This window comes from Parasteatoda tepidariorum, chromosome 9, assembly GCF_043381705.1.
Source record: "Parasteatoda tepidariorum isolate YZ-2023 chromosome 9, CAS_Ptep_4.0, whole genome shotgun sequence".
NCBI classification, from domain to species: Eukaryota; Metazoa; Arthropoda; class Arachnida; order Araneae; family Theridiidae; genus Parasteatoda; species Parasteatoda tepidariorum.
The window spans coordinates 29639670-29664259 of record NC_092212.1 but is presented as its reverse complement, the minus strand read 5'-3'; the positions used below and the strand labels follow the sequence as shown (position 1 = coordinate 29664259).

At 28.2% G+C, this 24590-nt stretch overlaps 2 protein-coding genes across 9 annotated transcripts in view; one reads left to right on the top strand and one right to left on the bottom strand.

The window, feature by feature from the left end:
• The window catches only part of LOC107438145 (RNA-binding protein lark), a 20427-nt gene extending 4702 nt beyond the window's left edge, over positions 1 to 15725 (top strand). For 3 of the 8 annotated variants that reach the window (XM_016050355.3, XM_071185156.1, XM_071185155.1), the window contains exons 4-8: positions 1337 to 1420; positions 1501 to 1568; positions 2374 to 2736; positions 3790 to 3822; positions 5427 to 5873. In XM_016050355.3, the coding sequence (XP_015905841.1) occupies positions 1337 to 1420; positions 1501 to 1568; positions 2374 to 2736; positions 3790 to 3822; positions 5427 to 5478 (600 nt within the window). In that variant the 3' untranslated portion in view covers positions 5479 to 5873. Of the gene's footprint in view, positions 1 to 1336; positions 1421 to 1500; positions 1569 to 2373; positions 2737 to 3789; positions 3823 to 4673; positions 4906 to 5271; positions 5340 to 5426; positions 5874 to 14013; positions 14130 to 15592 lie in introns of those variants that run through there. The other 5 variants (XM_016050362.3, XM_071185158.1, XR_001583333.3 and 2 more) reach the window with 4 other exon arrangements.
• A 5662-nt stretch (positions 15726 to 21387) lies between these two features.
• LOC107438055 (serine palmitoyltransferase 2) overlaps positions 21388 to 24590 on the bottom strand; it is a 38565-nt gene continuing 35362 nt past the window's right edge. Inside the window, exon 11 of the mRNA XM_043045009.2 lies at positions 21388 to 22462. Within this exon, the coding sequence (XP_042900943.1) occupies positions 22376 to 22462 (87 nt within the window). The 3' untranslated portion in view covers positions 21388 to 22375. The remainder of the gene's footprint in view (positions 22463 to 24590) is intronic.

The following is a 24590-nucleotide window of genomic DNA, read 5'->3' as shown; positions in this document are numbered from 1 at the left end:
AAATAAATAAATAAATAAATAAAATATTTAAAAATTAATAATCAAAACAAAGATATTTAATATTTCTCCGGCACAGATAACGTGAACTATTTTTATTTTCAGCAAAAGTTTTATCTCCTTTTAAAATCAGAGTTATTAAGTTTAAGCTCTTCACTTTTTCCAGAAAATTCAAGTAATAAAAGAAATTAACTGCTTTAAAAAATGTGCAAGTTTAGAAATTAAACCATCTAACAATCAATGAACATTCATAATAAATATCGTAAAATTAAAAAGTAATATTAAAAAAACCTGTACTACCCTTAATGTCAGAATTTGTTCACTTTTTTTCCTTTGTATTTAAAAAATAACAACTGATTGAATCGAGAGAATTATTTTAAGTAAGAAAGAAATATTCATGCGAATCTTAAAAAAGTTCTTGAATCAGATTAAATAAGTCTCCTACTGGTGGCTGAGTCAGCCAATCTGGTATACTCCCCATACAAGCTATCATCGAAGGCGAAAGAAAAGGGGACCTCTTCATCGTAGCCACCCTCCCTAAAATGCTCTCTTCTTGTTTCCATAGCACCAGACTGCCGCAGACTTTGTGGCGGACAGAGTACCTATCGTAGACAAGCAGTATTACTCCATCGTTTTTTCTTCTTTTTAAGATTATTTCCAAAAAAATTTTTTTTTTTTTTTAGTTGGGTTTAACAATAAAAAAACGGCTTTTTGTAGTGATTCAGAAAACCGGAAAATTCAGTTATCTGGAAAAGAGATGGTCCAGATCGTTCCGGATAATCGGTTCCCTACTGTTTTAATAGTGTTTGACAAGAGCACTAGCAGACATGCTTTGCATATTACCTTTAAATTATAAATCTTTTTATGAACAAGTTTTACTCTGTTCTGTTTTTGTATTGAAGTATTATAGATTAATTGACTTTCAGATTATAAGGTGTTATTTTTGTCAATTTTATTCTTCACATCAAATAGAAAGATATTGTTCACTCAAATAGAAAAATATTGTTTTGTTGATAAACAATTATATTGTCAGTACATAAATGCAATGCACAACGCAATATGTACATTTGAAATTTCAGCATTTAATTTCTTTAAGTTAACATTAATTCTTGAAAATCAATGAAAAAATAATATTTTTTCATAATACCTTTTCATGCTATTTCAGGGGCATTAATGCTATTTTGGCAATAGATCGGGTCTATATTCTAGGGAGTGCTTTATAAATGTTACTCATGAAGGAGTGCTATTATAACTAAAAATGAATTTACCTTAGTTAATTTTAAAAACTAATGTGGAATAATGGAAACTATGGTTCAACGTTATTTTGATTCTTTTACAGCATATGTCCACTCCAGAACAAGCAGTTGAAGCTGTAAAAATGTTAAACAACTATAATCTCATGGGATCCACAATCAGTGTTGAGGTATGATTTCTTTGCATTTTTAAATTAAATAGCTTGTACCTAAATATTTATATTTAAAAACTAAAATTTTTTTGTTATAGCCTTCTAAGAGCAAATTGCATCCTGAACCTGGTGCACCAGGTCGTGCTAACAAACAGACAGTAATGAGGTAATTTTTTGCTTTAACAAAATAATTTGAACACTAAAGTTAATTATAATTAAAATTAATTGCTATAGGCTAATGTAGTTCCATGTCCTAAGCAGCTGTGCTTGCAAATTCAGTCTTGATTTCTTAATTATATTCATTGTATGTGATATAAGTAATATAAATGAATGATGCTGCATCCATTTGCAGCAATATAATTTTCTTATTGCACTTTCAATGTTCAATTTTATTTATTCTTGGTTATTTTTATGTTTATTAATTTGTAATTGCATAGGTTCATATTTTATGTATAGAATTTTGCTTAAGCTATATAAAAATGTTTGATTTTGAAATTTTTAAACTGATTTTCCACTATTACATATGTTTTTAGATTATTTCTAAGATTAAGCTTTCTTAAAATTTAGGAAGTTACATTACAAGCAACTATTTTATAAATTACCGCAGAATAATTTATCTTAAATTTTTTTAGCATTAGTTAAGATATTTATGTACTTCTAGAAAACTTTTTTAATTTCTCAAAAATCTACCAATTACTCAATCTATCAATTACTTAAATTACTCAAAAATCAAAAACTGCCTAATTTGGTTGATCATTTGTGTGCAAGTTCATTTTGAAATATTGATAACATTGGTGTTAATTGTAAAATAAAATTTTTAATGTATGTTTATACCTATACATACGTTACTAGTTTCAACATTGATGTTATAGTAAAGTGATGTCAATTTGAGATATTTATAACTAAAGTTTATTCAATTTGTGTAAAATGCTATTTTTATGTATATTTTAATTGGGACTTCCATATTTCAGCCGCCGAGGAGGGCAGTCAAGAAACGGCTATGGTCCCCCTCGAGGTGGTTTTGGTGGAAATTACAATGGTTATGGAAGACGATTCGATGGCCCACCCATGGGCGATTCATTCTTTGATCGTCCCTTCGGTTACGGGCGTGACAGAATGAGGCCATATCCTTCACCGTATGATCGTCGTAGCCCTCCTTTGCCCATGAGAGATGAATTTTCTCGAAGACCCATGCCACCTATGGATGCTGATCCTTATTCAAGAGCTATGCCACCCATGAGTATGCGAGATGATCTATATGAAAGGCGTGCCATGCCTGAACGCTCAGATTATTTGTATTCTCGAAGATCTCCCCCACCTCTTTCATCAATGAGGTAATTTTTTTTTTTTTGTATGAAAAAATTGTTGTATTTAATTCAAAACAAAATGTCTAAGTCTAATGTAGAAATAAATATTGCATAGATTTGCTTTTTATATCTTTAAATAATAGTTCTATCATTTTTGTGACCATTAATTTAACAGAGGAGAATAAAATTTACAAACTTTAATTGTACAGGGTTGCCACTCCACAGGGAGAACTGAGGAAATACAGGGAATTTAAAAATCACTTAAAATAACAGGGAAAATTCAAGGAATTTTGATTTTTTCTTTACAAACTGGGAAAATACAGGGAATTATGTGTCTTATTTTTATCTTTTAAAAAATGGTGACCACTCAATGCGTAATCTGTGGAATATTTAACCATGATATTTCAGCTATACTTAACTATTTAATTCACTATAGCATTATTTAAGTATGTTCAGCTGTTTTTCCAGAAATTAAAACTGATAAATATAGTTAGCCAGGGGTCTGTCCAGGCCGAATTTGCTACCGTTTAGCGGTACCTTCACAAATTCAATTTTATTTAAAACGGTAGTTTCACAAATTCAACTTTAGGAAAAACGGTAGCTTCACAAAATACTTTTCCTTAAAATTTTGTTTTTGTATCCGTTAAGAAACATTAAATCTATATTTTTACCATGTTTTTGTGTTGATATTTTAATATAATTTTTAATTTTTCACAAATTATGTCTAAATTTTCACAAAATAGGTACCTTTCAGAAAAACCTAGACAGACCCCTGTTAGCCCAATATAGGTCACACAAGAGCGCAGTAATTGTTGTTTCCTCTTAATATATTGTGTATAACATGCACAGGAATTTTTTCCCCAGATTTGAGTGGTAACCCTGTTGTAGTAAAGCTAATTAGAATTTAAATTCCTTGTGAAGGTTTTTTTTATTAAGTTAAGTGATTTAGAAATTGTTCTATTATAGTTTTTTTCTTTATTAATTCAAGCCCATTTTTCCCGCTTAGAAATAAATTATCTTAATCTTTTTTTTCTTCCGTAAATTGATAAGTTAACGTTAATATACTGTATATATTTGCAGGTCTCCTTATTGGTATGATTCACCACAAAATGGGTAAGTCTAATTGTTAATTTTTGTTTTCTTCTTTGAAGGTAAACTGACTTCTTTTGCAGCTGTTTCCTATTTTTAATTTTTCTTGCATTTCCTCTATATCCGTAACTGCATGCATTGCTTTATCAGATTCTGAATTTTTACCTCTATGTTCTTGTTTCTGTTTAGTTTCTATCAAAAGAAAACTTATTAGATTATCTCCAAATGTTTATGCAAACCAGTTGAGTAGCCGGTCTCATTTTAGTCTATATATGTGGGTTTTAATTTTCGCATGCGTCTTCCTTGCATGATATCTGTATTTAAACTAACATCAGCTGCAATTATTAATTCGGATAGTTATAAGTATAAAATTAATCGGTAATTTAAAGCTGATTATTATTTTATTTTTAATGTAATTATTATTCAACAGGGTTCATACACTTAGGGAAAAACTGAGAATTTAAAATAGGCAAAAAATAATTTTAAGAAAAATTGATTAAAATTTATTAAAAACCTTAGAAAAGATAAAAACTATTTTATTAATTACAAGATCTTGATTACTTTTTTATGATTTTAAAAGTAGTGTCATAATTTTCCAATACAACTTTCTTGATAAGTGAGTCTAGGTTGGAAAAAAGCTTTTGTCTAAACTTACTTACTATGAAGTTTGAATAATTTTTTTGGTTGTAATTATTAATTTAAAAAAGATTTTGATTTATTTTTTGAGAAGTTTTTTTCAATGATTTTTGTAGGTACTCAGTATTGGGCATTTTGAAGTGCCTAATATTGAGATTTGTATGTGGTAAATGATGAGATCTTGTTTAAAATTCTTTGAAAGGTTGGAAATTATTTAAACTCAATATTTTGATTTGTAGGCGTGTTAATTCTAAGGTATATCATACTGTATACTACAGATTGTAGTAGGATAATTAGCAGTAGGATAATTGTGCTCCGGAAAAGTGCTGATTTCCAGATTTTTCGCTAACTGCAATCCGGAAATCCAAGGTCCAGAAGTTTCAAGAAATCAACGATCACATTTATGTGTGAAAATTCTTGTATATTTTATTTACAAATACTAGAACTAGATTTAAACTTAGCATCTCTTCATTTGTAAATATTTTTTTCTGGTAGAATAATAAATGTGATTAGAGGTAAAAGTAAACTTATGCATAATTAATCATTTAAATTATGCTGCATATAATTTATTTAGAATTTCATGTTTTGAAATATCAATGATTTAAATTTATAAATATATAAATTTTTCGAAATGCGTTATTAATGATTTTACTCTAGAAATTTTCAGGATTTTTGAGTTGGGCTCACAATCACCCTTGAATTAGTGAATATTTGTAAATTTTTCTTTCTTTAAAGTTTTTTTTTTTTTTTTTTTTCNAAAAAAAAAAAACTCTTTAAATTTTTTTTTTTTTTTTTTGGCTTTTTCTGTTTACCAATCTTCTCATGTTTTCTTTACAGTGATGCTACTTATGTAATGTTTTAGAATTGTTGCCCAAGATAATCAGAGAATTATTTCTAGAAATTAAGTATGAACCCTGTTAAATTGCGTTATTTATGTTGAAATAAGATTAAACTTTGGGAAACTTATCGAATGTTTTTCTTGTTTTTCACAGCAGCAGCCGTGTGCCACCACCTTCAGCTACCCGACGTCTCTCGTATTTTTGAAAAGCCTCCATTCGCGCCCGTTGAAGAGATCGCTCAAATATATCCATCTCTCCGCTTTGTCGACCGACCGCATTGAATCTTCCCGTTTAATTTGAGCGTATTAGAGGCCGCTGCTAAGTAGAGACAGTGATTTTTTACGTTCTTTCCTGTTATTGTGAACTGTTTTTAATTATCATTTGACTCATCGTTTCATGTGTACAGATAAATTGTTCCGATTTTTTTTTTTTTAATTCTGCGTCTCATTTCTTTTTTTGTAGTGTATCAGTTTATTATTGTGATGTAATATACTTATATATATATGAAAACTATGCTAGGGCATGTAATACACTAACGTAAGTGGTGGCTTCCGTTGTTTCGAACGTATTCTATGCCGAATAAAAACTTTTTTGATTGTATATAGTGTGCGATGTTTTATTTTTTAATTCGTCTCAATCGTTATGTATGTAACATTAGTTCACGCAAATCATACACATTCATTTTTTCTTAAAAACTAAATCTAAATTTCTTGACATGTTTGGCTGACATTATTAAGGTTATGCAACTGCTATTTTAATTTAACACATAAAGAAATTTTATTAAATTTTTTTTATTAATATGTTTGAATCAAATATGAATGAGGACTCAGTGATTTGATTGTGCATAGAATATCTCACAAACTTTGCATTTTGCTTCTACTGACCTATTTAATCTAAATATTAATTTTAATATAATTTATTTTAATACAGAATCACATTATTATGACTTTCCTTTTTATCTAAGAAAAATTAAATTTCAACAATTGCTGCTGTTTGCTGACATTTAGTTTTCAATGGAAAAATGTATCAGACCCAATAGTTAGTGTTTCAATCCATTGAAAAAACTGTATTAATAAAAATATGTTATTACATGTTTTTTTTGTTTGATGGAATTTTTTTTTTTTACTAAGAATTTTTTTTGATTTCGTTTGAAAGTTTAATTTTTTGACTCAAGTCATAGGACTATTAAAATTGCTTCTGTCCAGGATGAATAGGTATGGTTTGAGGTTACAAAAACTTATGAGAACGTAAGTTGAACACAATTGCAATGGAATGTCTATCTAATAAAAACTGTAAAAAGTAAACTTGATTTTTTTTTGTCTTTTTGTAAAAGTAAAGTATTTTGTATTATTACTGCCTTAGAAATAATGTAAGCTAAATATTTTGATCAGATCTAAACTAAGTTATTCAGAAGGTGATTAATTTTGTAGGTCAACATTTAAATTTAGGTTTCGGTTGTAAAACTTTTCCCAGATTTAAGTTATGGAAGTGTTGATCAAAGAAATATAAATTCTTTTGACACTACAAGGGTATTTAGAATGTTTTAAATTGTAATTTATCTATTTATGCAATCTCAATGAGTTCTTGAAATTCCGATTTTTAAGACAATGTATAAAAGCCATTACTTAAATGATTTAATTGAAGTCCTATTTTGCATTTTAAGGTTTTAATCTTATGTTTATAGCTGGTTACAATAAGCTGATTGAAATGACAGAATTTCCACTTATTAATTGTAAGCAAAGAGTTATAAATTAAAAAAAAATTTAAGAACTTTATGGTGTCTCTTGCAACTGGTTCATTGTCTTACTGGGGCACTGGATCACATTATGTAAGTAATATCCAAATAAGACTATATGATTTGAGTGTGATGGCAAACTAAATAAAGTTTACACGGAACTTTTTAGGGAGTGCTTAATTGTTTTCTCAGTCTGTTTTAAGGAAAGAGAAATATTGTAATTTTTAGGGATACATTTAATTGTTTGAATGTGGGAATTTTTATGTTAGTATTTTACCTATTATTTCGTACCATGTTTACAAAAAATCTGGTATTTTTAATTTCTGAGAATGGATATAAATTATCCTTATCTCATCTGCATTTATATACTAAGTTCTCACAGTTACAATTCTCTAGTATTGGAAAGTTCAAGTTAACAAATGCATAGCATATAGCTGTAAGCTTAAACATCAGAACTATATTAAGTGAACTAAGTAGATGGTAGCAATTTTTACCTATATTACATTCTTTAAAGTTAGCATACCTGGAATGGGCTATGTCCAGATCAGCAACTGTGTAAGTCACCCAATGTTTGTGAAAGGGATACATTGGTTTCTTTATCATGTTTTTATTTTGTGTATTCTAAGGTTACGTATAATATAAGATCAAAGTAATGTGACCCACCTACAGAGAAAGAAAGGAAAAATGTCACTTTTGAAAATAGCCGCCTTGCAGACCACTGTTGCAGGTGCTTAAGCACCTATACTTTAGATTTTCTTATTTTCCGAAAAGAGTATATTTAATGCAAGACGTAATGCTTAAAAACATAGCTTTAATGAGCAGAGAACTAAAATTGCCAAAGATATAGTAAGAGAAATTTTATAAGAAAAAGTTCAGGAGAAAGAAATGGGTTCTTATTCTTAGTAAATACAGGGTATCCGCGCAACTGGAAAGTCTTGGAAAGTCATGAATTTCAGTATTGAACTAAATTTGTCATGAAATGTCATGATTTTTACTATGTTTTTGAAAAAGTCATGGATTTAGGTCTCCGAAAAATGTAATTTTTTTTAAATGGAATCCCCCCCAAATTTCATCCTGATCTGAATTCCTAACAAAATCACCACTCAGTCATATTTTATTAGAAAATAAAATGATTTTATCATGTTCTTTAAAAATTATGGTGTTCTTTCAAAAAATGAAAAAAAAAAAACATTTCTAGAGTGAATCTTTTGAACTCTTTTCTGTGATTTAAGAATTTTTATTGTTAATTTTTTTTAATTTTATCAATTTAAAATTCTAGTTGAAGCAAACCAGTCAGTGGCGAATTTTTTTTTATTCCGAAATGAGAACAGAAAAATCAGGAGTATTTCTTTTCTTTCTGATGAACAAGAAAAGTATCTTTGGAATATAATTTTGCAGGAAAAAAAATTATTTGCTTTTGTATTTTTTCTGCTATTTTATTGTTTCAACTCTTTCTTTACTCTGTTTTTTAAATTTAAAATCTATAAATATGATGATGCAGAGTATAAGTTTTGATTATACCTATCATTTCGAATAATGTTGTTATAATGCTTTTTTAAAATTGTTGCATTTTTGTTGGAGACGATAGTAACTTCGTTAAGTCATGAAAAATTCTTGGATGAAAAGTCATGAATTTGGAAATCTAAAATGTAGCAGATACCCTGTGAATATCTATCTGCTATTTTGATTTAAAACGGAAATTCTCACTTTTTTTTTCATATGAATCTATTTACTGGAAGTTACTCTGCGGAAAAAAGAAAAAAATGTAAATGGAAAAAATGGTCTTCTCAGAATTGTTCTTTATTTTCTGCATACATATATATTATTTGCTTTTATAATAAGAAAAAAAAGGTTGTGAAGCTACGATAGCATAGTGAAAAAAAAATGTATGGGAAACAAAAAGAAAATCTGTTTTTAATTTTCTTATTGCCAATTGTAACTGAATACAATATTTTCTTATATTTTTCATGAAAAAGAAAGAAAAAAAAAGCCTATACAATACTAAAAATTAATACTGTAAGGACTATATTATTAACTAACAATAGTCAGGGACAAAATATTGATGGGGGAAAAAGTGATTAGTCTTAAAATATTGAATATAATCAACTAACACAATTATAACTAATCAATAACTGAAAAACCAGGAAGGGAAAAAAAAATAACGTTAGTAATAAATTAAGAATTTTATATTTAACTCTTGCTTTGTTTACAATCTCACATTCTCTAATGAATTTTAAAGAGAAAGTAAGACGCTATACAGTAACTCCATGAAAAACTGTCAGACTTGCACATGCAATAGATAACGAAGGAAAAGATGTATTTTTATATGTAAAAAAATAAAATATTGAAGATAAATAAAAGACTAGCTTTAAAAAAATTAAATTAATCTAAACTACCTGTTTCAATGAGCATGGGGGGAGGGGGTTAAAATAGTTGTCTACTAGGAAAATATAAAATGTATATGAAGAATAGTTTTAAATCCATATAAATTAATAAGGCATGTCTCTTATTAAACTGAAGCTGAATTGAGAAATAAATAAAATAGTCACTCCCTTTCTTTCTGGGATTCATTTTCCTTTCTGTTTCTTTATGGATGCAAATATTTCACTTGCAACCTGACCTAGTAGCTGGTTTGAGATAATTGCTCGTTGCCAAGTTTGAACTTGCGCTATCTTGATTTAAGGATACTAGTTGGTCGCATAAAATAATTATTTAGGATTAGTGAGACATTTTAGTTTCATATCACAGTCATAGTACAAATAATAGAATACACTGATGTTTATAAACTGATAATAAAATACACCTCCAATTTGAGGCAGTGAAATTTAGGCATTGTACTCAAATTTTGCTATTTTTCAAAATTTTTTTTTTCGTTCTATAAAATTATAGATGTTATTTTTCCTAATTTCTAATTAAAAAGCTCCACATGATTGTGCAGTAATTCTTTTTCACTATAATAGCTCCCATAATATTGCAAAATATGCAAAGAGCGAAATTAACATTAAAGGAATTCAACTTTTGATTGCTCTCCTGACTATACTATTAAGACCATATCTTCAAGATAGTGACCATTCTCATATTTTAATTGTCAAAAAAAAATCTGCCTGTTGAATAAAAAGGTAAGTTTATAAGAAAGAATGTTAAGTCTTGTTTCATAGTTTATTACATGCTAAGCCTTCATTGATTGACAATGAGCGTATTATAGGTCAAACCTTTGAACCATAAGTTTTGTGTTTAATAAGTAATTGCGAGAATAAAAATTATTTAGGATATATTAGTTCACTGTACAGTGCTATGCTATTTTGGAGAGATTTTTTTTTTTCAAACTGAGTTCAATGTTAGTCCGAACTGCTCTAGATTTCCTGGGTATGTTTTGATGATTATTACTTTTTAAATGTTTATCAGTTGTTTGTGAGATAAGAGAACATTGAAACTCCTGTGAAATAAGGTTTTCCCGATTTCAAAAGTTGAAGTGATTTCTTATCAACTTGCTTATCGCGCAAAGAGTAAAAGGTGTCATCTCAGTTTAATTTGAATTATTGGGATTATCTATAAGCTATTTTTCTGTTAATCTATACCCTTTAAAACGTAATGATTGGTAAATAAAATTGTATCCTTTTAACAATTTTACAGATAGTAGAAAAAATAATTAATTTGTAAAAATTCATGCGGCAGCACACCTGTATCCAATACATGTAAGGGATGGAGGGTCTTGGACTGGACAAGAGGGATATTCTAAATAAATCCACTTTTGGTGGCGGACTTCCTTTGAGTCATGAATTTCATGGACATTGTTTAGCCCAGCTAATCTTGGTGATAAGGAAGAAGTGGAAGGGATGATATATATCATACAAAATTTGAGGTAGTAAAATTTTTATATCCATGTAAAATTTTAAAATGCTTATTTCAAAAAAATTTTCAAATACATATGACTATATCAGATATGTATTATAAAATACATTTATGTTTCCAGCATTTTAATTACATAGTTATCTCGTTTTTCCTATTTGTTGCCATTAAAATTAAGAAAATAGTTAATAAAAAAAGTTATTGGTGTTAAAAATATTAGCTAATTTATGTCATTTTGTTAAATTGAGTCAAATTTCAAAATGACTCCCGCTCTATTCATAGTTTCGGTTCAAAAAAAATCTTTTCACATGCTTTTTCACAAAAATTTTATAAATACCTGTAACATGGCAGCAACACATTTTTTTTGGTATATTCAAACGGAATGAGTCATAAGATTTTGAATTTAAGTATTAGAGTGCTTTTACATTTTTAACAGTTTGATCTTAACAAATGCATTTTTTGTTTGAGGAAGCATTCTTCTGGTTAAAAATGTTAAAATCTAGTTGAAAAACATACATAATGAACAAAATCAAAGATACATATCTTGCTCATTTTACAAGTTACTGGGTGAGGTAAAAAAGAAGAAGAAAAAAACTTTTAATAACTATCAAACTAATAAAAAGATACTGATAAATTTTATTGGATTCAAAGTGGGTACCTTTTACATCTAGCGATGCAAAGGTGCTTGTTGGCATTTTTAGCAATGGGGCGCAAGCCTTCTACCTTTAATCTATCCCATGGGCATTGTGTGGTTTTGAGCAAGCCCTAGACTCCAAAATGGACCATACACTAATTCTTGGGACATGGATTACATCAGCCGGTAAATGTATTCCATGAATTTTGCTTGACATTGTAAAAGTGAAAAATACGTAAACTACGTATAAAATTATAAATTATTTTATAATTAAAGTGGCAGACCAAAAGGAAATAACTTCTATGGTGCCAAAACTTGGTCCGAGTTTTTTTGTTGCATCCTGTACACGGATGGGCTGATATCTTTAAAATGTGCCATTCTAGTCCACAAGTAAAAGAAATGCTTAACGAAAATGTGCAGTCGATTTGAATATGTTGGTACACTTAAGTGATATCAATTGATCTGTGCAGGATAAATTTTTAAGATGAAGAGTAGAATATATTATAAGAAATGTAAGTATAACAAAAATGTCTTGGAGATTTAATTCTAGTTTAAGTTTTGGGTTTAAGAGGGTTATAATTGAACGTTCTTAAAGAAACTGTAAATTTTATTATTTAAAGAATTCTGGATGTGCCAAACTCTTGTGGAACGTGCGAGAACCTAATTGATAGCTTGTTGCAATACATTTTTTTAAAAATAAAATTGGAATACTTTTTATGAGAGTAAAGCAGGTTTAGCATCGCGTCTGCACAGGAGGGAAGATACACTTCTAGTGGTTTTGGATTCTAATCATTTGACAAAAAATTGTATGCTTGTCATGAGGACCGCAGTCACCGCAGACATCATTTTATTTCAGTCCTTAAGGTAATGTTGCTCAGATAAAATCTTGGTAATAATATATTTTAATTAATTCAGATGTGACCTATAGCTTTTTTTATAATGTTTGTTCGTGTCCCATTTTAAAAACATAGCAGGGAAAGGAGTAGGTTTCATTTTTTCTTTCTTTTTTAATTAGACATTCTTTTTTCTCATTTAATAATTTTATATTAAAACCATAGTAGTTAAAAAATTGTGCTTGTTACAATTAGAATTTTTGAACTCTTTCTTTTTAGCACTGAAAAGGGTATTTTTATAATAGAGAAATTTTTTTATTATTTTAGTTTGAAATTTTTATTTTGAATTGTTCTACTTAATAAATGTAAATATGTAAACATTTTTTCTTTTTACTATTTCAATTGTAAATGTAGATTTCTAAAACATTTTAAACAGTCCTAATTTACAATTTAATCAAAATGTTAAAGGTAGCAAAGCGTGAAATGTAAACAATAAGTTATGTACATGTTATTTTATGGAAATCAGAGATGGGAGTTGCGAGTGATAAAAAATGAAGTTTCGAGAAAATGGCATTTAAAAAGTTACTTTTTATTTAATTTATCTGCATGTCAATGAAAAACACAGTTTCTTTTAATTATATGAACTTGTATGTGAAACTACCATGCTCTACGTGAACTTCCATGATCTAAAATGTATATGTCAAAATATAACTGATAATAATAAAATTAATCTTTAAAAATTTCACAGTGACTATCCTCGCTAAAGACACAATTAGCCTATGCCTAATGCAGAATAAATCACTAAATGTTGAATTATATTAAATTTTCTTTTTAAAGAAAATGGCGTTTTAAAAAGTTACATTTATGTAATGATATTTCGCCAAATCCAAAGCGTTTAATCTATAAACAATCAAGTTTTTTTTTATAATTTTAAGTATAAGATAACTCTATTAAAGTTACTAAATCTAATTTGAAAGATTCCTATTTTGATATCTTTATCCGAAATCTCACATCTCGCTGAATCAACTATGTGTAATACTAATAAACAGAAGTAAGTACAAGTATGTAAGTAAGTACAAGTATGTAAGTAAGTACAAGTATTTTTTTTTCCAGTTATTTTGAATTTTTCTGTGGGTGTTTTTTAACTATCTCAATCACCTATGTCCCCCTCTCTCGATTAGACGATTTGAGGCAATATTCAAATGATAAAAACTAAAAAATTCATTGCTTAAGATTACATTCCTTATTAAGATTAGAGTAAGAGCACCAATTGGTGGCTACTTTTTTTTTTGATTTCGAAAAGAAAAATGGAAATAGTTCTATGAGAACGAGGTGTCCCATTGGAAAGAAGGTAACACTTTCCTCTGTGGGTGCTTTACTATCCATACTTGTGTAATACATTAAAAAAAAACTTTTTTTTGTTTCTACATCTATGCTTTTCAATGATTTTGCAAAAGTATTTTAAGTGTAAACAAGTTCTGATTGAAGTTCATTAATTGATCTCTATCTTATATGAAAATTTTCTTTTTATTTTACAACTTATTTCAAAAACTAAAAAGAAGGCTTAGGTTTTTGTAGTGAACACATACATGTATCATTACTTGTTGTATTTGTGTATTTTTTTAACATAGTTTAAGCTAAAGCCAAATATTTACTGGCATAAAGATTAATGTCACTAATGTATTCTAGCACTTGAAGATTCGTTCTTTCATCCTGACATGACTCGTAACTAACTTAAATAGTTCTAACGTTGGATCGAACTGGGGAAAACAAATTGAATTCTGATCGAAAGAAAGCGAAAAATGGTAAGCTACTTAGCTTGTCTTCTTCGTGATGTAACTGACTATACTTTTCCTGCATATCAATTAATAAGCTCAGGGTTAGAACAGCTGTTAAAATTGCTCCAAAATACCATTTCTCTCCCGAAATTGCTACAACCTGCTCCAAAACTAATGCTATTCATTGAGCAAAAAGCTCAATTTTGGCCCAATTGTGCAAAAAGTCAATTTTGTTGCCCCATAGCAACAAATAATTTTCGTTTTTCGTCTATATGTCAATGTGTTTAGCTAGATGCTTTTTTCTCCCAAGGTATAGAGCGTCTCAGAAAGCTACTAAATTAACAAAATAAGTGTTATAACGCATCAAATTTGCCAAAAATTGTAGAAGAAAGATAAGGTATGATATTAATCTACTTCTGTTATTAGAGACAATTACCCTTGTTTGATTTAATGGCATGGAAACATTCCATATTGGAGAAATATATAGAAAGCTCTTATGTATCTCCCCCTCCGAACACTATTATATTGCAATTAGTTTTCTTAATGTTTATTTTTTCACTTAAGTGCTGGAACTACGAAAACAACAGCCATTTTGGCATCTGCAAATCCCTGTCTAAATTGTACAGAAATTGTTCCCATTAAAGAATCAGCATCCTTAAATTTAGAGGCAAAATAGTCCTTAATTTTTATATTTTGTAATTCCAACTTAACTGATTTTTTTCTGTCCAATCTTCTATGTGGGGAAACTAAAGGGGCTATAAAATTCTGACGATTTATGATACAGCGTATGTAATCGATACCTCAACAACTGTTAATTNTAAATTGTACAGAAATTGTTCCCATTAAAGAATCAGCATCCTTAAATTTAGAGGCAAAATAGTCCTTAATTTTTATATTTTGTAATTCCAACTTAACTGATTTTTTTCTGTCCAATCTTCTATGTGGGGAAACTAAAGGGGCTATAAAATTCTGACGATTTATGATACAGTGTATGTAATCGATACCTCAACAACTGTTAATTTTGAGCTATCAAAACTCTTCCTTCAATGTTGCTTAGAACACTATTTCTAAGTAAGTTCTTTTTGGAACAAAAGTTCTTCTTCCAAAGTCGGTAATGGCATCGTTAGATTTTCAGAAGGAGTTTTGTGGCAGAATGTTTATTACTTATTCAAAATATTTTTATGCAAAGCTTTGCTTTAGTGATTGATACTGCAAATTAACTGTATCACACAAGTTGGAAGGGATGTTGACTAAATATTATGAGATTGTGTAGTGAAATTTAATGAGTGTCCCATACTGGGATGTCACGCTTCTTCCACAGGGGAGAAAATTATCTATTAAATAGGATTTTTATTTTCAAAATGATGCTTGGTGAAATATTATGTGTAAGTTTTTTATTGTGAAAAATTAACATTTGTCACTATAGCTACATTAAATATGTTACTTTATATGCTTTGATTTTGTAAAAAGTCTCTTTTTTCTTTTTATAGATTATCTTTCAGTTAGAGGTGTCACCATTGGAGAGCGACAATAGAAGTCTGGCCATACCTGTAATCTATGCATCATTTCACAAATTTTCATTTCTTCTCATTGCTAAATCAAATAAAATATATTTTTTTAAAATCTGTCTCATGTTTTATTTTAAGAGTTAACAAATTCCTCAAAATTTTTTTGTTTCTTACAAAAATTATTTGTGTTTTATATTTCTGTTTTAAGTGAATCTGAAAGATTTACTCAATTTTGTTGGGACCCACTTTTAAGCCAGAGTTGGCAAACATTAAAAAAAATGTTTTTTTTTTCCCTTCAGAGAAGCTAAATGCTTTAATTGCAGAAATATACACAGTCACTTTAAGCTTATTATGTTATAGAGCGCACCTACACGAATTAGATACCTACTGTACTATTCAAAATTCTGTGTTAAATGCTTATTTCCAAATTATCTGTTATAGAGACATCAGGAATCTTGTATCTCTGCACTTGACACTTTTCTATTTCGTGTGTTTTCTGAAGATTGAAAAGATTTTTAAAACCTTAAGTACTATTATTAACTGCTGACCTAGTTTTAGTACAAAACCTCTCCTATTGATGGACTTTTCTGATTAACTGACATATCAACTGACAAGTAAAATTTTACTTCAAATTTATCAGGCATCTATTATGTAAATTTACATCTAGCTTTCAATGGGAATAACTGTTTATCAGCTGTAATATTTTGCCCAAGGCTATTAGCATGCTTTATAGTTTTCAATAAACTTCCATATTTGTGATGTTTATTTAGTCTGTAATCAAGTAGATCTTGGCGGTTTTTTCATCTAATCCAAATTTCTTTTTTGTATATCTCTTGAAATAACTTCTTTACAAAGTTGTATTCTCCATGCCTCAGACCATAACGAATATAAATCTAAACCTTTTGCTCCTCGAACATATAGTATAGGGATAAAACAAGCGATTAACTCCAGTTTTTATGTCCAAGTTGCTGATGTGCTTCCGATTCTGCACATCTCTTTATTTGCAACAAGATAGCATCATCAATGAAAAGCTTGAATGCACTAGACACTTTGTCTTCTAATAAACGAGTATTACCAAAAGATGTTGGTCTTGTTCTTTCTTTCAGGACATATATAATTAAGCATTAAAAGCGGAACATGGCCCAGGCTGAATTTATTTCATTCCATATGGTGTTATCAGATGTGCAAACAGTTTTGTAAATAACCTTATCCTTTCTTGCACATTTATTTCTGGTGTTTTGTTCTCCGTTAACCTCATTGCTTTTCGAGTCACTAATGGTGCATGTCTGGAATTTCTCTTCAGTGTCCACAGACAAATTATCACTATCACCTCCATCAGACTAATTTTCAGGGAGCTCTTGCAACAATTTTTTGATTTCTTTGTCAGTAAGACTTTTTCACTTATAGAGCAAATTTTGTAAAATTTAAAAATATATCAGTAAACAAAAAGATATCAGCAAAAGATAGTCTATATTTTACCATATGATTCACAGCATAAGGGTAAGATAATACTTTGTTGAAGAATTTATATATATACTGATGTTAAATCTCAACTTATCTGAACTGTAAAAGTAGCAAATGGGAAATACGTCTGTAAAATAAAAAAATAAAAAACAAGTATAGAAAAACCCTGTACCTGCTTTCTTTGCATATTTTATTCAAATGAGTGGAAAAAAGCTAACAAATGAACAACTTCATAAATGCAATTGAAGAAGGCTTATCACTGAATTTTTCTCATGGGTTATTTGTCTATGTCACTCGGAGTATTAAACGGGTACTTAGGGTTATAAAAGGAATTTTTATTAAAGTGTACCTCCTACCACCATTCCAGTGTTAAAAGAGATAGGAAAATAGTAGACTGTTTTAAACCTTTTAATTTAAATAAAGTGTTCTTCAAGCAATGTAAAAAGTTTCTTCACAAATATAATTAAATTTTTTATATAAACTTAGTCAATGAAAAAAATTATTATTATTATTTTGTTGAAAAAACCTATTGGGAGCAACCTAGCTAATTTTTGTGAACTCATATCACACTTCTCGATATTAAATAATTAATAACAAAGCTGCTCGGTTGACAACACATTTAATAAGTGTTACAGTAACTCTTTACATATTCTTAAGAATATTTGAATGAAGTAATAGTTTGAAAACAAAAATCTATATTTTCCTTCGACATTTGAGTCTGCCCAAAGTTGAGAAGGATAAAAAAGAAAGACATACTATATTTTTTTCCCTCGCTTTTATTGCATTCAGTCTGCTCACACAACATGTACTGAAATCATTCATTCACAATTGAACTATTAAGAAACATTTGAATGGAATGTAAATCAGCACACAAGCTGTTCAGAAAACAATAATTGGAATTCTAAAAAAAAAACATCTAAAAACAAAATTTTGTAAAAAGAAAGTGTACATCTGTACACAGCATAAGTCACACTGTAAAAATATGCCCCAGCACTGACATTCTACAGAAAGGAATGTATAAATAAATAAAAAAACTACATACATGTATAAAAAAATGAAAGCTGTTTAAATTAATTAGAAAACCAAGCTTTCATAATTAAAACACTAACTAAAATAGACAAAAATATTGTAAGCAAAGAGCATAAAACTTATATTCTACAGGTTACATTAACTAATTTAAACCTGAAACACTAAGCTTCTTGATGCTGGTTATAATTGATTGATATTTCATCAATTTAAGGCAGTAAACACGTACAATCCAAACGTGAAGTAAGAGGTGAACAACTAGTAAAATTTTTATCAATAACACACAGTTGAGTCAGATATAATCAACAATATATATATATACGGGATTAATAGATAATTTATTTTAAATTTTTGTGTAGTTGCATATTTCTTTAAGTTTAAACGCACAAAGGCACTATTGTATAATATATTTTATAACTTTATATGTATATATATAAATATTTTAAACAGTTCACAGAAAAATAAGCTTTACAGCATTCAGAATTAGTAATTTAAATGGAATGTAGTTCTCCACCTTCATGATCTCTAAACATTTTTTAATACATTATTTTTTAAAAATCACAAATTAAATGTAAAAATATACAAAAAGTATTGTGCAAGAGACTTTTTTTAGGAATGTAATCAACATTTAATACATAAGTAACACGCCAACTTTGATTTACACATAAGTTTGATCAAAAAGGTAAATGCATATGAAATGTTAGGTTTTTAATTTTATATATCTGCTATATCATTAGAGCTAGAAAAAAAATGTTCAGCAAAGCAGGAAAACTAATTCAAAACTCTTAATAATTCAAATGCCATTATTTAGTTTAAAAGTTTGGCAGAACATGTTAAATGACATCTAAAAACATTTAAAAAAACAAAGTGGTAATTTTAACTTTAAGATAGTAAATTTAAACTTACTCACATTAATGATAATTAACTTAATTTTACTAGCTTGCTGAAAAAATTGTAAACTGACAAAGAATTTAAATATTTAAAAAATAATTTTGAAAGTTATTGAAACCAATGCTAATATCTTAAAATTTTTTAAAACTTCATATTACGATATGAAGATTTAAATAACATGATGATAGATATTACCAGCATAAGTTAGAATTTGCAGAAATAGAATAGAGCATTTTGTGAAGGTTAGCAGATTAATACAACAAAATATAATAGAGCTTTTTAAAGAATTTTTAATTTGAAAAGAGTTTGGGAGTAAAGAGAATTTTCTTAAGTCTAAAAATGCAAAAAATTGTGAAAATTGAAATGTGCAAATTTAAAATGAGTAAAAAATGAACCCCACCCCCCCAAAAAAAACAGGTTAGCATACCTCTACCTAAATTGCATAAGCAAAACCTTAATAACAAAATATTAATTAAAAATATTTTCTTAATTAATGACTGTTTAAAAAGTTAATTCAAATTGACTAGATAAAATGGTAGAAAATTTCAAAAGCTCAAATTTAATATAAAATGAAATTAAGCACATTTTTATTTGAAATTTTGTTCCAACTAGAAATAAAAATGATACCCAAGCAAACAGTTACAATGAAACAGTCACACATTATCAACATAAAATCTTAGATGACATTAATAACAAAATTCTTTTGAATTTTAAGCTAAATTTTGATTTGAGCAAGAACTACAAAAATAGTTATTTTTTAACAAACAAAAACCCTGAGCAATTTCTAAGTACAATTACATACAAGGCATTCTTTAATTTCACAATACCAAAAACTTCTATAGTATGTGCACATTTACAGAAGTAAAATAAGATCTCCTGCATTATACATAACAGGGCTCCAATTTTTTAAATATTATATTACAGAAGAAAATGTATTCCATTAATTTACACTATTTAAAATAATTAGAATAAATTATTAAAAAATAGTTCATTTAATTCGAAATAATACTTTTTATCAAACTAAAATGTTCAAAAAATTAGGAAGGTATTTAAAATTTTATAATATGTTTTCAACATTTTTATACAATTTATAATAGTTTTTAACAACTTAAGCACTCTATGAAGTTATTTCAGAATCCAATAAAAAATTTTACTTTTGCAATCAATGCTGCTTTTAATTGCTAACATTTTGAACACAATTTCTCCCCGATTTGAATACAAAAACACAATGACACGCAGATGATACAATAATGCAAACAAATGAATTCCGAACAAAATCAAAATTGAACCTTTTCAACTAAAGCACCAATTTATAAAAACAGATAAGAATTTCTTAAGACAAAAAATTTAATGTGCAACGTACCCTTCCATGAAACAAAATTTTACAGGTAACATTTGTGACTTTCTGATGATTAGATATGACTATGAGACAGTATTTTTTAAAAATTAAGTCAATGACTGTTTTTTAAATACACAAGAAGTTTTAATTTGTAGCACACAAGACATCATCAAGCACTTTGATTTTTTTTATCACCTCAATTTAACTGATAATTCAGAAGGAATGAGTACCAAAAAATATACACACTCTTTGTGATAAGAACTCCTACAGTCCTGGCAGTTTAGAAGTGGACATGCAAATAGGCACAATAATTAAGAGTATGTGATAAAATATATGTCCGTTATTTTATCAGGCAAAAATATTTTTAAATTGTATGGATTATGTAGAGTAAAATACTATACAATATCAGTAATAGCCAAACAAATAAATACATTCTGATGCACTATCAATAAAAAATTGTGCTAGTGAATAGTTTTGCCTTAAAGTCTTTTACAATCATCAGCACTCTTGCAGTACAATCTTTTTTTAGTTAGCTAATCAAACTGTAGCACATGTGGCTCATTCAAAGATCATAAGTTTATTTCTGCTTCAATTGGTCTTGATATTGAGGGAGCCTTTGATCTTTCTTGACTTTTATCAATTAAGTTTCATTTTTTTCTTTAAGTTCATCACTTAAATACTATAACTTAATAATTGTATTTAGTAAAAAAATTAAAAATTTATTTAACATAAAATTAATATTATATTTTGGTTGTACTCAAATTATACGATATATTTAAACTTGGACACCCTTAATAAAATAATCTTAGAGGATCAAATTTATGCAAACCTTGATGAAAAGATTATGTGAAATCTAGAATCATTTTACAATAGGGTATTAATAATTTAATTAATACAAAAGAAAGAATTAACATAAGTTGTAATCTTGAATTTCGATTTTACTAGTTTATAATCTGGACACATGGTTAGCTAGAGAAGAATGCAGTCCACTGCATTCTGTAGCTGCTTTTTATGTGTGTGCGTGGGGGGGGGGCAACAAAGTTAAATCAAGAGTTCATTTATTGTGTTAAGAACTTTTCTGAAAAATAAAGTTCAAGATATTCTGAACTGGCAAAACTGATATTATTATAAATTTCAATTACATTTACAATTAACACTCCATAATGCCTTCAATTACTTTTTACACTTGAAAAAAGAAAAATGGCTAACGTTGAATTATTAAAAAATAGGCTGAAGGAAATTTAAGAATCTAAACTATCAATTTTTTTTTATTATGAGTAAAAAGAAACAAATTAATATATCAAATACGCTAAGCTTATTTATATCACAGTTCTAGATTTTAATTTCAAAAGTGAAATATTTTGATGTGATCCTTTGAGCAAAACTAAATGTTTTATACATAGTTTTTCTCTCTAGTTCTATTTTTATTTATTCAATGTTTATTTTTACATTAAGACTATCATATTTTTGATCTTATCAGCCAATAGAATTTCAGGAGGTGAGATTAGCTTGGATAATAAAGATTCAACTGTACTAGCAAATGCTGGTGATTGTTAAAGTACTTCCAATAAGTGAAAAATTTAAAACACAGTTTAAAAAGCAATGTTAGTTCTGATAACAAAAATAAAATATTTTAGTAAAAATAGAATTCTAACTAAAACAACAATTAAATAGGAGTTTTTCTGCTTAAAGCTATTTGGCAAAGTGGAAAATACCAGCTCTAGATAAACAAACTAGATCTACTTTACAAAATAAGCAACAGAAAAATAAAGCAATCTGCATGGCACCAAAATAAAAGGAATGCATTTATATATTTGGTTGATTTGGTGTAAATATATTATCTAGAGAGCTCATGTAGATTTTTTTAAATAAAGCTAGTATACTTTGAACAATTCTATATTAACTAGAAGGGATAAGCCAGTCATAAAGAAGCAATGACTTTGCTTTTTCTCCAAATAGTATTTTAATATTACTGGACATTAAATAGAACACTTGTGGCGCACCAAGGCACTTGGTTTTTAAATTAACTAATTTTTCTCCTTAGACTAGTATAAGATTTCTTCTTGAGATCTCTTTTTCTTGGAATAATTCACCATTATTAGATATCCAACGCTTTCAACAACATCTAAAGCCTGGAAATGAAACAAGAACTATGTAAAAGTCATAATCTATGTTACATACAATTAAATAAATTTTTTATTACTGAAATTATATAGGGTTGAAATAATTTCTTGTAATAAAAATAGCTGAAATCTGATCTCCATAGCCAAATTTTTCAACAAAAAATAAGCACTTTTCAAGCACTCAAAAATATTTTTAAGCACTTATTAAAAATTATAATTAGGCAGGGTTGGCAAGTTTTTGACTATTGACGGTTTTATCCGAATTTAATAGTCATGTAAAAAAAAAACAACTCTTGGCATAGTTTTGACAGTTGTCAAAAATCATGAAATTGTGAATCATAAAACAAATGACGTTTTCATATGCTAAGGTCCGACGGTACGCCAAAATAGATTGGAGTTGAATTAATTGCGAAAACATCAAATAGAACAATATGAAGTGCATTTTTGCATAATACGCTGCGAAAATCAACAGGGTAAAGGAAAAATTAAGCACTTTTTAAGAACACCCAATGAAAAAAGCACCTTTAAGGGATTTTAAAAATCGAAAATAAGCACCTTTAGGCACTTTTTAAAAATGCTATGCACCCTGAACTAACATCTATGAGGGTAACACATAGAGAAAACATTTTAGAATGGAATTGAAAATCATTTCTTATAAAATGAGAGATATCAACACAAAACATTTTTTTAAAAAAGTCAAATTACATTACTCTATTTTACAACGCAATCACTACATTTGTCAAAGCAGTTACTGCAACTTAAAATATGACACTAGCAGCATAAGTGGCTTTATGATGGATAAATATAACTATAAAACATGAATTTTTAAGAATAAATTCTGTTTGTTTTAAATATAACAGAAATTTCTTTTAGAGTGCATATAGCACTTATAATATTACAAATTTCTTCCACACAATTCTCTTCTATAAATGAGGAAATGGCAACAGGTCTTGAAGTGTCCTTCACCTTCAAAATGAGCAGGTAATTCATTATGATTGACAAAATTTTCAGGAGAATATTGACAATCACTACTACTTAAATTTAGAAATAATTACTGAATGTCATCATTTTCATTTCCACTAGTGAATCTTGAGTGTAAAGTCAACCTTTGCTATGACCTTCACATTTAATTGAGTTAAAAAACAATTATCAACCTTCATATTTAAACAACTATATGCTGGTGGCCGGGTTGTGATTATATTTAACAAATGTTCGGATAAAAATCAAAGCTATGGTTTTTATCCAAAGCATATGGCTATTTACAAAATTTGGGACTTTCCAAATGACTAATATTCATTGTTTAAAGAGAATAAGCTATTTTATTTGAAAAACCATTCGCAGGTTGCCCAAAACTGACTGACAATTTAAAAAAAAAAAAAAAATATCAGTTAAAGAAAAACAGAAGATATGATTAAAATATACAGTTTATCACATTCTGCTCAGAAAGCAAAACAAGAGTGCTTATCCTCACTATATTTCAAAACAGTCACATTTCAGTTGAAATGTTTTGACATGAAATAATAGAGAGACACTAAGTAATGTTAGTTACATCTCTTACAGCTTAATAGCAACTAACATACTGGCAAATAAATATGCATGCAGTAGAAAATATTTTCTTTAAAATTAATAGTGCTATCTGTTGATAAGGTTAGCAACTAATTTAAAATTGATGAGAACAAAATATTTGCTTCTTAAGCAGAATGCAGCAAATCAAACTTTTTCCTTTTGTTTTTCCCTAATTGATTTGGTGAATTAAAGGCCATTTTAGACTGATTTAGTAAGAAAAGATACTGAAATGGACTTCAGTGTGACATAAATTTATAGAATTGATGTTTGTTTTATAATAGAAATTAAATAAACATGCAGCCAGAACAAATTTCTATATTACAGTTAATTCTTGAAATCATTACCGTAAAACACCCAGACTCAAGAAAGTGCCCCTTCCCTGCAACACAATTTAAAAGTTCTTATTTTAAGAATTTCTTTATGAATTTGTTTCTAAAAAACTGTCATGCTCCTCACAAATGGGTGCCCCTCATTAGGAATAAACAAAAAACCCTTGCGAGGAATTTAAAAAGGACAACTTGGGAAGATGCGATTGGTTTTGTGTCGATCGCTCGGGAGGCCGTCTCCGAAG